Source organism: Rutilus rutilus (genome assembly GCF_951802725.1).
Source record: "Rutilus rutilus genome assembly, chromosome: 23".
NCBI classification, from domain to species: Eukaryota; Metazoa; Chordata; class Actinopteri; order Cypriniformes; family Leuciscidae; genus Rutilus; species Rutilus rutilus.
In genome coordinates, this window is record NC_140233.1 from 3,032,599 (window position 1) to 3,046,895 (window position 14,297).

Genomic DNA, 14,297 nt, shown 5'->3' on the forward strand with positions numbered 1-14,297 from the left:
GGATTTTCCCAAAAACATTAGACAGTAATACATATTCTTGTAGGTATTTAAAGGGATAGTTCGCCCAAAAATGAAAATTAGCCCATGATTTACTCTCCCTCAAGTCATTCTTGCATACGGCCATCTGCCAGAAGCTAGTTATTTTAGTCGATAAAGTGTTAAATATGGATATTTTTCTTACACAAACACATCGCTTCGCTTCAGAAGGCCTTTATTAACCCCCTAGAGCCGTTTCGAGCAGTTTGATCACGGATGGATGCGCTTTGATGGACTTATACCCATTGACTCCCATTATAAAGCTTGGAAGAGCCAGGACATTTTTTGATATAACTCTGATTGTGTTCGTCTGAAAGAAGAATGTCATAAACACCTAGGATGGCTTCAGGGTGAGTAAATCATGGGCTAATTTTCATTTTTGGGTGAACTATCCCTTTAATGTCAGTACATAGAAACGTAGAAACGATAATCATGATGCAAAAGGTGTTGACGAACTTCTCTTTCTGCAGGTTTTCTATCTGCATGGTCAAAACTTTCTCTTCTTGCTGCATGGCGGCTTGCTGCTGCTCGCTCAGCCCAGACTCCGCCCCCTCCTCGCTTGGCTCCTCCCCTTCGGTCATCCGCGGGCTCAGTGGCGGCGAGGGCGTGTGGCGACCGCTTTTGCGTAAACGCGCTTTACCCTGAAGAAACAGCAAACTGGAGCATAAGAAGCGAGCAATCAATGAGGTAAAGTTGAAATCACGCTAGACTTTGCGAAATTACTGCAACATTTGATATGAAGCTCTAGTGCGTCTGTTTTTTAAAACTAATAATAATAAATTGTAATTGATGAAATATTAGTTTTTAAAAGTCGAAATTTCTATTTGGAATTCATGAAAAATGAAGCTTTACTATAAAAGTGAAGAGCATATTTCGATTGTATTCCAGTAGGCAGGAAATATTATGAAATTAAAATGTATGTATAATTACAGCCTACATTTTCGGAACACATATAGACCATAATTATCAGAAAAACACATCATACACACATGCTTGCACACACATACGGTATTTGAATGTGAATGAATAATACAAAGTCTAGCATGACCACACCTTACATGAGGGAGACAGACGGCACTGCAAGTGAGACGCAACTCCCTAAACACACACACACACACACACACACACACACACACACACACAGTCACTGAGCTTTACCTTTTTAACTGCGTTTGGCTGTGTAATAACACAGCGAGAAGCAAATGCAGGAGAAATAAAAGAGGAAATGTTAGTAATTCGGCAGCATGTCGCATGTGTGGTTAAAACAAGACAAAACAAACCAAAAAAAACAGAACGTGACATTTAAGCACATCATTTGGACCGTACTCTCCTCCGATCACCTCTCACAGCCAATCACACAACAGCATTTCATAGTTAGCTTGAGCGTCTTCAACGGGCCCAAATAAACATGTCATCAAACCACGGATGGCAACTAGCGATGCTACACTGACACGCGGACTGACATGAACTAGCCGTGTGACGTCACAGATGTTTCGGCGTGGATACATACCAGGGTGGCAGTTCTTGTAATGCCAATAAACCTAACCGCAATTAGTACTGGTTTCTGGAAGAGGAGGATGGGGAGAAGGGGATCGGGAAGGAGTGAAGGGAAGAAAACAGGATTAGTGGAATGTCTGTCTGGAAACAGAATGGGGAAGTGAAGATGTACGGCACTTTCCATGAATGTTTTTTCCATGAAAACTTTTTCAGCAAATGAAAGGAGCCGCTTAACCTTCAGAACATGCTGATCGTCCATCTGAGAAGGTCCAGCTTGATGAGATATCAGCCATGTTTTAAATGTATTTTGTGAGGTTTGCTCATTTTTGCAACTCTGTATTGCAGAATTTGGGACATGGATGGATCAATGGATGGATGGATGGATGGACGGACGGACGGACGGACGGAGAGATAGATAGATAGATAGACAGATAGATGGATAGATAGATAGATAGATAGATAGATAGATATAATGGATGGATGGACAGATATAGAAAGACAGAAAGAAAGATAGATATACAGATAGATAGATAGTAGGGCTAGGTATTGACACAAATTTCACAATTCGATTCGATTTCGATTCAATATTGATTATTTTGGATATCAGGTGCAATACAGGGCAAATTTCAAATCTTTTAACACATCTCTTCACTAATGCTGTAAACTATGGGAGTCAGTGGTGGCCTATAGGCTTCATTAGCCCACTATAATATTGAAGGTAAAAATGTACTGATTTGTATACAAACACTTAAAATACACTTATTTATTTTTATAATAATAAAGTTATATGAAATGTAAACATTTACATGGTGGCTGTCATAAAAACTTGCTAGATTTATTCAAACATGCATTAAATATTGAAGAACATTAAAAATTATAATGAATATGTAATATGGTGCATATATTTAACAAAATGCTCCTCTCTAGAGTTAATTGACTCTAGAGTTTGACTAACGAGTTTATGGCCACTGGATATGGTTTTTCTGAGGTAAATGTGACGTTACATGACATTGTTTACAAGCTGTTTTACTGACGTCTTTCCACGGTTGAAACACTGATTGAGCGACTCCATGTCACATGATACGGACTTCGATAAGTTGTACTCTATCTTTAACACACTTTCAGATGCTCGTTCATGTTTATTTCGCGCTGTAACTGGTGTTATTAAGGTGGAAGAGAAGATCATGTGCTTCTCTAGAGCTGAGCCGGAGCGATCTCACGCCACAGCGACAAAACGCTATTTATGTTTTTGAATTTCATATTCTCATATCAATAGTAACAAAGCACAAAGATTATTGAGATTTATTGGATGGGATGCGCTACAATGTTCCATTCATTCATCAACTGAAAACAGGATGACTAATCGATTCTTGGGATTTAAGAATCGATATCGGTTCGTAAAAATGAGAAACGATTAAAATCGAGAAATCGATATTTTTTACCCAGCCCTAATAGATAGACAGATAGATGATAGACAGATAGATGATAGACAGATAGATGATAGACAGATAGATGATAGAATTAATTTGATCTAAAATATTCAGTAGTTCTCAACACATGGTGATGATGGGATTTGGCAGTTTACTACATGCATGGAAAGTGACGTGTCATAAAAAGGGGCGGAGCTAAAACATGAAGTGTGTGTGGCAGCATCGGGTGCAGATCGTGTGTGAGTCTGAGGCTCTGAGATGTGTGTGTGTGTGTGTGTGTGTGTGTGTGTGTGTGTGTCACTCACCATCGAGCGGCGGATGTGTGTCAGGCGACTCTTGGCTTTGCTCTCCGCGAACTCCAGTGTGTTGATGTCCTTCAGACGAGCTTTATATTTCCTCATCTGTTCACAGATGATCAGCTCCACACACCTGAGGACAATTAACTCACTTCAGTTCAATTCACATTTATTTGTATAGCGCTTTTCACAATACACATCGTTTCAAAGCAGCTTTACAGAACATGCATGAGTCCACATTACAATTCACAGTGATCTGTTATCAGAGGAAACTGTCTAAGTTATGCATTTCAGAAATGTACAAAATCACAGTTAGTGAAAAATGTATTAATTTAAACACTGTAATGATTTAATGCAGAAACAATGAGCTCAAGTCATGAAAACTTGTTTGTTAACAAATCGTGGATAGTATAGTTCACCCAAATTAAAAGTTACTGTGAGAAAAATGCACGTTTTCAGAGTTTTAGTGTCAGTTCTACATTAAACTACTATATTAATGTTGAATATAATGTATAATAATGCAGTGGGGGAATATTAGTGTGTCCTGATAATGCTGAATGTCTGATGTTACCAGTAAAAAGTGTCCTACATTATTATAAATATATCTAGTCAGTGAAAGAGTGCAAGTATATTCATCTGTTTTCATCTTCAGAATCATGAATATTGTTATTCTGGTGTCTCTATTGTCTGTGCTTTGGGTTTCCAAGTCCGAGCCTATTCATTTACACACACAGAAAATTTAGCATTTTAATCAACAGTTCATTTTTTGTTAGCCTTTTATCATATGTCTCGAGTATCGCAATAATATCGTATCGTGAGTTCAGATCGTGATATGTATCGAATCATGACATGAGGGGATTATTACACCCCTAATATATTGTAGTGATCACAAAACTTAAAGTCCCTGTAAAGTCAAAATTAAGTATGTGTTCTGAGTTTGTCACACCACAGAAAAATGTGTTATTAGCCACCCAGCCAAATTTGAATGATAAAAAAAGCCGGCAAGTACATAAAATAAGCTATCAAAATCTTGAAAAAATGAGCAGTAGTCTCTGCTCTCAAACGCTGGGGGCGTGTCCACTCGCTGCGCTGAAACCACGCCCACTCGCGGGAAAGCTGCCGTCACTGCTACAGCCGGAATGGATGCTCCTAGCAGCAGTTTTACAAAGCCATACATGTTCGAGCCTGGACTACCTACTATAATTATAACATAAGCACACAAGGCAACTTACACTCATTGGTGGGCACGCACTGCCGATGATGGCACCAGTTGTCGGCGCGACGGGAGTATGAACACCGAGGCGGGAAATAGTCAGTTCGGCCCCATTCACCAGCAACAGTGGATTATCAGTGAATCCCAGTTGTCTCCGACGAAAGTTTATAAAACTATCCCGTGTAAAATGATCACTACAGAGGCGGATTTTGGCGGTGATCCTCAGCTCTCCATCAAGGTGGCTCTTCACAAAATATCCACCTCTTCTTGATGTGATCGTTTTTCGGAAATTTTAATAAGGACACCGATCTGTTTTGTACGTGATCGCATCCAGGTAATATGCATTTCCGTGACGAATGCATAGCTAGCTAGCAAACTATAGGCTGTAGAAACTAATAGTACTGACAGTAACTCGCGATCGGCAAACTGATGTGATTGTGCTCTATTTAGGGGAGCGGCCAGCGTCAGGGGCTCCAGTGCGTCATCAAGTAGGGGCGTGTCCAGGAGCTCAGGGGCTTCAGTGCGTCATCGAGCCCCCGTTTTAGCCCCGCCCAAAAAATCCGGAACACAGCAATGGTGAAAAACTGTTTAACGGTCTAACTCCACAATTCAGTACTTCACAGTTCACAGTCTTTGTAATATGTTTTAGCAATACATTTCTAACATTTATAATGTGTTTAGAATTTTTTTTTAGAATTGCCTTTACAGGGACTTTAACATATACTGTAGCACATTCATCATTGGTAGAATATGAAATAGTTCAATACAAGCATTTCAGTCACATATTTATGCACGGCCTATGACAAATTAGTCCAATTTCACAGGAAAAACGCAGACTTAGCAACCCTGATGATGTTTTTGTCATTTTCATAGCAGATTTGGAACATTGTGAGCAGAATTTGTATTTATTTGTATCATTTTGGTGTATAAAATGTATTTTTGTGTGAGCATCTTACGCAGTGGTCTTGCCGATGTCCCGGACGCTCTGTAACGGGTCCGTGGTGTCGGGACAGCGCAGTATACAGGGGGCAAACACGATGGCCAGCGCGTTCGCAGACATGCGGTTCGTCTCCTCCTGGAACGAGATCCTGAAACACACACACACATCACGCATGAAACACGCTACACACACGTGGAGTAAAAGCATCAGGACTACGCTGAGGTTAGAGCAGTCTGGTGTGTTCTTCTATGTATAACTCAGATGCATGTTGCCGTTTTGTAACTCCATAAAGACAGCAATAACACCAAAAGAAGGATTTTCAGCACAGGACACAAGCCATGCCAAGCAACAATGAACGGCAAAACATCCGCACATTAATCCAGTAACAACAATCAGCATTTACACACTAACAGCCACACAAGCACACAAAGCCACAACACAACCTTCTGTCGGTACATGTATAGGCCAAAGGACTGCAGTTGAAGATTAGCCAGCTGGCTAACACTGGCACATTTACAGAAATGTTGATTAATGTGTGTTGTCCTTATAAATACAGAAACTCAAGTGTCTCACCGGACCAGGTGGAATACGAGTCTCTCCAGTGTGCTCAGGTGTGTTCTGCTGAGCTGATCGATGATCGAGTAAACCCCCTGAACCAGCTCACGTTTATCCTGCAGACCTGCACCAGCCAACACCACAAAACACACTGTTATATCCATGAAATCACAAAACACACTGTTATATCCATGAAATCAGCACAAATGATCAGTAGTATTCCTAAAAATGATGAGAGGCCGGATTCACGAAAATCAAGTTTCTTGAGATATATAGTTTGAATGTTCCTGAATGCAATTCTAGAAAAATACTTTTTATTAAAGTCAGCATGAAACGTAAGTAGCGCTAGTTCTCCTCTATTGTGTCGTATATCCGAGAGAAATGCTTCTGGAACAAGAACAAATGTGGGAGGGGCTTGATTGTGTCTGTGGGGAACTGATTGGATGGTTGTGGTTTGCTATTGGCTGATCTCATGTGAGTGACAGGTTATAGCCCCGCCCTCATCATCAGAGAAGCTGCTAGAGGAAGTTATTCTGGAACATTAATTTAACACAATCATGATGTGCACTATCAAAATGTCTGAAAAGCTCAATTTGAATTTCTTTATTAAATATTAGCAATATTCAAATTATATTCAAATTCTTAAGGCAATACTTAATGTTGGAGGAAAAGGGTGCTGTATTGTCTCCTATGCCCACAAGAGGGCGCTTTACGCAAATATAAACCAAATCAAGAACTGCATCGTTTATGGAAATGAAATGACATTCACTTTTTAAAGTGCATTAACTTTTGAAACAATTGTTCTTAAATAAAATATTATTTCCTTAATTTGAATGCACTTTTTATTTTATTCGACGAATATTCGAAATTCTCACTTTTATTTGACTAAAGCCCTAAAGTGCACAGATGAATCATCTATAATAAACACTGGAATATTCTATAAAATAAAAAAACCGAGTTATAACTTTTGATTTCATGGTGACTTTAAACAAGTGGAAAACATCAAAGAAGAATCTTATTCTAAAGAATGTTTTGTGAATCCGGCCCCGAAGCGCTCGTACCCATAGCCCTGAGGAACTCCTCGTAAAGTTCAAAGGTCATGAGGGGGTTCGGAAGGTCACGCAGCCACTGTTTCAGGACACTCGCGATCACATGGATGTTGTAGTCGTCTAAACTCACACTGTTCGCATCTGCAATGAAGGCAAACACTCAGTGAAAGCTTCTTCTCAAGTAGATGTGATTATAAAGATGGCGTTCGCGTGAATCTCACCGGTGTCCAGACCCAGCTTGAGTTCTTTGATCTTATTGGTGGATCCAGATTTCCGGTAGATTCCCTCGGTGTAAAGCCCGTGCATCTCGATGTAGTTGATGAGTTTCTCAACCACTAGCGGGACGGCTCTCTCGTCGCTCGTCAAACGAGACAACTCTACGCCAAACTGCCGTGAAGACAGCTCGGGGTCAAACTGAGTCACACACACACACACACACACACACACACACACACACACAGACAGACACACAGAAATGAATTACATGAACAAAATATGACTGGAATGAAGTTTGAGGCACTGAGATGAGTCACATACAAACTGAAGACGGCACAGAAAGATCATTTATCATATAAAGAGAGAATGAGAACATTCAGAGGCGCATTTATTTGTGGATCGGTACGATGTTTTTAAAAGAACTCTCTCCTGATCCCCAAGGCTGCATTTATTTGATTAAAAATACAAAAAAAACAGTAATATTGTGAAATATTATTCTACTGTAAATCAGCTGTTTTCTATGTGAATATACAGTAAACTGTCATTTATTCCTGTGATCAAAGCTGAATGTTCAGCATCATTACTCCAGTCTTCAGTGTCACATGATCCTTCACAAATCACTCTAATATGATGATCTGATGCTCAAGAAACATTTATGATTATTATCAATGTTGAAAACAGTTATTTATATTTTTATTTCAGGATTCTTTGATGAATATAAAGTTCAAAAGAACAGCATTTATCTGAAATAGAAGCTTTTGTAACATTATAAATGTCTTTACTGCCACTTTTGATCAGTTTAACTCATCCTTGATGAATAAAAGTATTGATTTATTTTATTTATTTCCCCTAAAAATAAATTCTTACTGACCCCAAACTTTTGAACGGTCGCGTTTAATGTTACAAAAAGCTTCTATTTCAGATAAATGCTGTTCTTTTGAACTTTATATTCATCAAAGAATCCTGAAATAAAAATATAAATAACTGTTTTCAACACTGATAATAATCATAAATGTTTCTTGAGCATCAAATCCTCATATTAGAGTGATTTCTGAAGGATCATGTGACACTGAAGACTGGAGTAATGATGCTGAACATTCAGCTTTGATCACAGGAATAAATTACACTTTAAAATATTAAAATAAAAAAACAGTCATAAATTGTCATAATATTTCACAATATTACTGTTTTTTGTGTGAATTTTTAATCAAATAAACGCAGCCTTGGTGAACAGAAGAGAGATCTTTTAAAAACATTATAAATCTTCCCGATCCCGCACTCTGACTGGTAGTGTATCGCTATAAGCTGGTCTTACCTTCTTACTGCACTTGGTCGTCATCCTCAGACAACACTTCTTGTGGCACGCATAGCGGCAGACTGAAGACGACAGAGAAACAAGCACACATTACACAGAGGCTGAGCGGATCTGATGTCCTCTTCAGATCAACAGGAATATGAGACGGAGACGAAAGAGGACATTATTGATCAGCTCCAGGAGAAATGCACTAATTTACAGGGAGAAATCTGATTACGCCGCTCTCAGACTAGCAGAAACGAGACACACTCCAGACTATATCTGGGTTTCCATACGAACGTGAAGCAAATCTTTTCCAAGTTCGCAAAAAAAACAAATGCGAATTAGATGCGTTTCCATCAGGTTGTTTGAGGGGAAGACGGTGGCATTGGTAAGCTAGTCTCCAATAGTAAATATAAACACCCATCAGCGGAAACAGTAGCGATGATGTGTCGGATCTATGAGCGAACGGTGAGAGCCGGTTTCCATTTTTTGAATATTAAAGGTGTGGTTGATTATGATTTGACTTTTCTAACTTTAGTTAGTGTGTAATGTTGCTGTTTGAGCATAAACAACATCTGCAAAGTTACGACGCTCAAAGTTCAAAGCAAAGGGAGATATTTGCTTATAAAGAAATCGCTTTTTAAGGACTACAACAAACGGCTGGTAGAGACTACACCACATTCCCCCCGGTTAGCGACATCACCAACCCTCAAATTTACATAAACCCCGCCCCCTGAACACGATTTATAGATTATCAAGACAGAATATGCTAATCAATGACTAGAAGATAACTACACATCAGCTACATAAACTCATCAACTAACCATTCAGAAATGTCCTGTTGCTTCTACATGTTGTCACTTCTTCTCGAGTCTCTCCATCTTTCTGACTTCGACTTTGAACATAAAAGGCTAAATGTTTTTGAAATTTTCAGTCTATATCTGTGTGAGGTAATCGAAGCTGCTAAGAGAGAGCTCTTGAAGCTCCGCCCCCTGTGCCAGGAGCAGCAGCTCATTTGCTTTTAAAGGAACAGACACAAAACGGTGTGTTTTCGCTCACCCTCTAAAAGTGACAACTTTAACATTCTTTATAAAAATATCTGTGGGGTATTTTGAGCTAAAACTTCACACACACACTCTGGGGACATCAGAGACTTATTTTACATCTTGTGAAAAGGGCATTATCTTATCCCACCCCTTTAATACAAGACAGAATAATATGATTATCCTTTCGCTACACTGCTTAGCTAGTAATAATGTTGTTATTTTGTTACGTGCGATCACGTGTGATGACATTACTGGCAGAGCTCTCGATTCGTCCCAAGCACATACAGTACACATACACATTAACATATGTGGTTGAGAAGTGTGTCGAAAAGATAACCCTCAATATCGGAGTAGCGAGTAACACATGCTCTTATAAACTCTTATTACTGAGATGAGACAAATGATCTGGTTCGGTTCCCTAAAAAGAGTCGGGATTCCCATAATGAGGAAAAAGCCGATCGATCACGTGGGTTTAATGTTCGCTACGTCAGAATTTATTCGCCAAATGCGTTTCCATCTCCATTTATTCGCATTAACTCTTTTTCGCACAAGTCAAAAACCACCTCTAGCGAGGATAAAACGTTTTTTTCAAATTAAGAGTTTTCTTTCGAAATGTCTTTTAATTTCTCGTTTCTGATGTGAAACTTCAAAATGTGCGTAAAACAGGGTGACGGAAACATAGCTTATGAAGACTTGAGGTCCTTGCACACTGAGTCTGAAATTTTCATATGTGTTTTTCCATGTTCGTCATTCGGTGGCCATGAAATGTCAAGACACCTCTCAAAATTCTTGCGAAAAACACAGAAAAATCGAACCTGATCCAATTTTTTTACGGCAGACGAAAGTTTCAGAGGCCGTGTGTAAACGTGATTGACACAACGAGAGGTCATATTTATTTTTTAATGTGCGAAAATTTCGGACTCCGTGTCCAAGGACCTTAAAGATGTAATTTTGTGTGTAATTTCTAGCGGCATCTAGTGGTGAGGTTGTGAATTGCACCCAACAGAAGTTACGGTGGCCGACAGGAAGTGATGTCGTCGTCTGAGACAGCAGAGAGCAGCCAGTTAAACAATGAGGTTTCTTTACAAAGATTAATTAAGAAATTATGTTTACTTAATTATTCAGTAAAAAGCTGTTATTGCGAATATTATTGCCACTTGTTCATCATTGTGTCAGTGTTTTATTCGCTGACTTTAGCTGAAGCTTCTTTACACGAAGAACAACATAGTGACGAAACGCGTTTGTCCGCTCAGGGCCACCGTAGAAACATGTGGATGTAAAGAGACCTGCGGTGTGTGTAGAGAGAAATGCCTCATTCTAAGCTAATAAACGCATAACGGTTCATAAGTAAGGTCTTCATACACCACTGAAAACATAGTTATGTATATGATATTGCATTTCTGTCAACAGATCCTCCTAAATATTACACACTGCACCTTTAAATCGTGTCAGTATATCATTGATATATACAAAATGAAGGCATGAAAACACTTGCTCGAGTCTCCATTTTGAGCAATTCCAATGTAACAAGTGAAAAACGTTCCCAGACTTAAATGTCCGAGTGATGAAACAGGACACAGAGTTGGACTCACGCTTGCAGACGCACGCTTTGTCCATCATCCAGATGAGGGACGAGCAGAACTCGCAGTACGTCGGGATGCTGTACTGAGTGGATTTAAAGATGTGACCCATGTGCTCTTCCACCTGCAGAGGGCAGCAGATATTCATAATCCATCTGTGGTCAGGTATTAATAAACATGCAATTCCTAATAAAGTCAGAGAAACTCACTTTAAAATAATAAACTGATATAATGGTCTTGTTTATGGATAGTGATACTGGTTTATTAGAAATGGTCAATGGACTAATTTTATATAGTCAAACCAAACTTTATTCAGACACCTTCAACATTTCTCACATCATCACAGATTATTCGCTATAGTTTAGAAAATGGTAATGAAATATGAGCAGAACTCAGTTGATATTTGACTGGTTTTGTCCGTCCTTCTGTTAGACTGTCTCACACATGAATTATGTTGAATATCTGTCAGCTGTTAAATTTAACTACACAATTAGATAATACCAGTTTAGCTCAACCAGTGACCAAGCAATGCTTCATTGTGTTCAGTCTGTGTGTAAAAAGAGCATTAGCAATTAAAGAAAACACACTTCAGCAAAACATGATCAGCTCAAAGTGTCTGGATCATTTATGGTCATAAATGTTACTGGTAGTCTCTGTATGAAGAATTATTGGGTATAATATGTCACAGTTTACTTTATTTTGCTCTTCTCACTTACAGAACAATAAGGTTCATTAGTTAACATTATTTAATGTATTTACTAACATGAACTAACAATGAGCAATACATTTGTTACAGTATTTATTAATCTTTGATCATGTTAGTTCACAGTGCATTAACTAATGCTAACAAGATTTTAATAAAGTATTAGTAAATGTTGAGATTAACATTAACAGAGATTAATAAATGCTGTATAAGTGCAGTTCATTATTAGTTCATGTTAACTAACGAACCTTATTGTAAAGTGTTACCATTTTTTTTATAGATTTAAGTGTTTTATATGACTATTGTTATTTCAAAAAAATTAAACAAATCCATAATGTACAAGATTAATGATGTACTGACAGTGTCTGATTCCTTCTTCCTCCTCTTCTTCCTCTCAGGTTTAGGAGCCTGAAACACATCACACACAGATGATCAGAAGAGCGTTAGAGGACGATGTTCCCGGTGAACACACACAGACGTGGTTTACCTTACTAACGGTCCCGTCCATCGGCTTGTGCTCGGTCATGAACTCGTCCAGGAAGACTTTGAAGGTGTTGACCCAGACTTTCACCGGAGACTCGCTCCAGTCTCTCTGCTCCAGACGCATGCTCTTCTCTAAGATCTGCTCGAACAGAGCGTGGAGATCTTTATAACGGATGCTCCTGCCGTCGTCCATCTGAGGAACACACACATCCACGCCGGGATTTGAGGAGTGAGAAGAGGTTTGGGTTACACTTTATTTGAAGGTGTCAGTAGGCGCGTTTCCATTACAGATTTGTGCAAAACTTTTGTGATTTTTTCTAAATGTCGACAAAAAACGATTGCGAAATGACGGCGTTTCCATAAACCGATGTTATCCGATATTATTCATTTTTTCCTCTCGCGATCAGTAAAATCATTCCAGAAATCATGGCAACGGACGTTGGTAGGATTCTGTATATCCCAGCCACTGCACTGGCCATTATTATTAATGGAAGGAGATGTGTGTGTGTTATCCAAGCATTAATGATAAGGAACGACCCTTATTATACTTGTGAGCGGCACATATGAGGAGTTTCTGGGTGTTTCTCCCTCAGATCTGCTTCGAGGTCTTGATTTATGGCATTTCTTTGAGGTTTAGAATCCATTATTCCTGTAATTATTTTGTCTTGTATGAATTTAATAAAGAGCTCTGTCTCGTATTCTGTCCAAACACACCGCGTCATCTACGTCAGCTGACCTGTAAATGCGCAAAAACTGTTTCCATTGCAGTTTTGCGAAATATGTCTTTTTCGAATTGCCTGAAAAACCTCCTCATGCGAACGGGAAAACTTTTTTGCGATAAATGGGAGTTTTTGCGAAATTGACGCGTTTCCATTGGGGGTATTTTCAATTCGCAATTTCAATTTGCGCAATTTGAAGGGTAATGGAAACGCGCTACAGTTACAGTGTAATTATATATTTAAGTATTGAGTAATATTAATTAACAACATAGTATTTACTATAGGGTTAGGGTTTGGTTGAGGGTTAGTTGCATGTAATTATGCGTAATTTACTGTTATTACTATGGTAAGTACATATAACATATGTATATGTAACAAGCACACTAAAATAAAGTGTTACCGAAGTTTTCAACAGGGGTGTAATTAATAATCTCCTCATGTCACGATTCGATACTTATCACGGTACTGAACTCATGATACGATATTATTGCGATACTCGAGACATATGATAAAAGGTTAATAAAAAATGAACTGTTGATTAAAATGCTACATTTGATATTACACTGTGTGTGTAAATGAATAGTCTCGGACTTGGAAACCCAAAGCACAGGACAATAGAGACACCAGAATAACAATATTCATGATTCTGAAGCTGAAAACAGATGAATATACTTGCACTCTTTCACTGACTAGATATATTTATAATAATGTCGGACACTTTTTACTGCTAACATCAGACATTCGGCATTATCAGGACACACTAATATTCCCCATTGCATTATTATACATTATATTCAACATTAATATATAGTAGTTTAATGTAGAACTGACACTAAAACTCTGTAAACTTGAATCTTTTCTCACACAGTCATTTTTACTTTGGGTGAATTACCCACAATACACTTCCACGACACATACGGTTGCATTTTTGTATTGCGATATATATTGTGACACCCCTAGTTTTCAGGCTTTCGGAAACTCACAGCGAGAGCCGTCGAGTAAGAGTTGAAGATGTTGAGGCGAAACTCCTTCAGGGCTTTCTTGAACACCACGTCCACTGGCGAATCCTTCTGACCGTCTTCTGCCTCGAGATCGCCGATCTACAGAACCAAACATCAGATAACACGTGTTTAAAGTCCCCCTGTGGTGAAAATCCAGCTTTTAATGTTGTTTATGTGTCTATGTGGTGTTTTTAATACGCTTTAAGACAAAGCATGTGTAAATTCATAAGTCGACA

The 14,297-nt window shown here is 38.7% G+C and overlaps 1 protein-coding gene across 6 annotated transcripts in view; it reads right to left on the minus strand.

The window, feature by feature from the left end:
* myo9ab (myosin IXAb) overlaps positions 1–14,297 on the minus strand; it is a 100,136-nt gene that overhangs the window by 4,999 nt on the left and 80,840 nt on the right. For 5 of the 6 annotated variants that reach the window (XM_084396819.1, XM_084396816.1, XM_084396815.1 and 2 more), the window contains 12 exons: positions 14,044–14,160; positions 12,346–12,534; positions 12,219–12,266; positions 11,168–11,279; positions 8,548–8,609; positions 7,238–7,430; positions 7,029–7,157; positions 5,986–6,091; positions 5,429–5,560; positions 3,269–3,392; positions 1,547–1,600; positions 493–677 (listed from right to left, as the gene is read on the minus strand). In XM_084396819.1, the coding sequence (XP_084252945.1) occupies positions 493–677; positions 1,547–1,600; positions 3,269–3,392; positions 5,429–5,560; positions 5,986–6,091; positions 7,029–7,157; positions 7,238–7,430; positions 8,548–8,609; positions 11,168–11,279; positions 12,219–12,266; positions 12,346–12,534; positions 14,044–14,160 (1,451 nt within the window). The remainder of the gene's footprint in view (positions 1–492; positions 678–1,546; positions 1,601–3,268; positions 3,393–5,428; positions 5,561–5,985; positions 6,092–7,028; positions 7,158–7,237; positions 7,431–8,547; positions 8,610–11,167; positions 11,280–12,218; positions 12,267–12,345; positions 12,535–14,043; positions 14,161–14,297) is intronic. The other variant, XM_084396818.1, reaches the window with a different exon arrangement.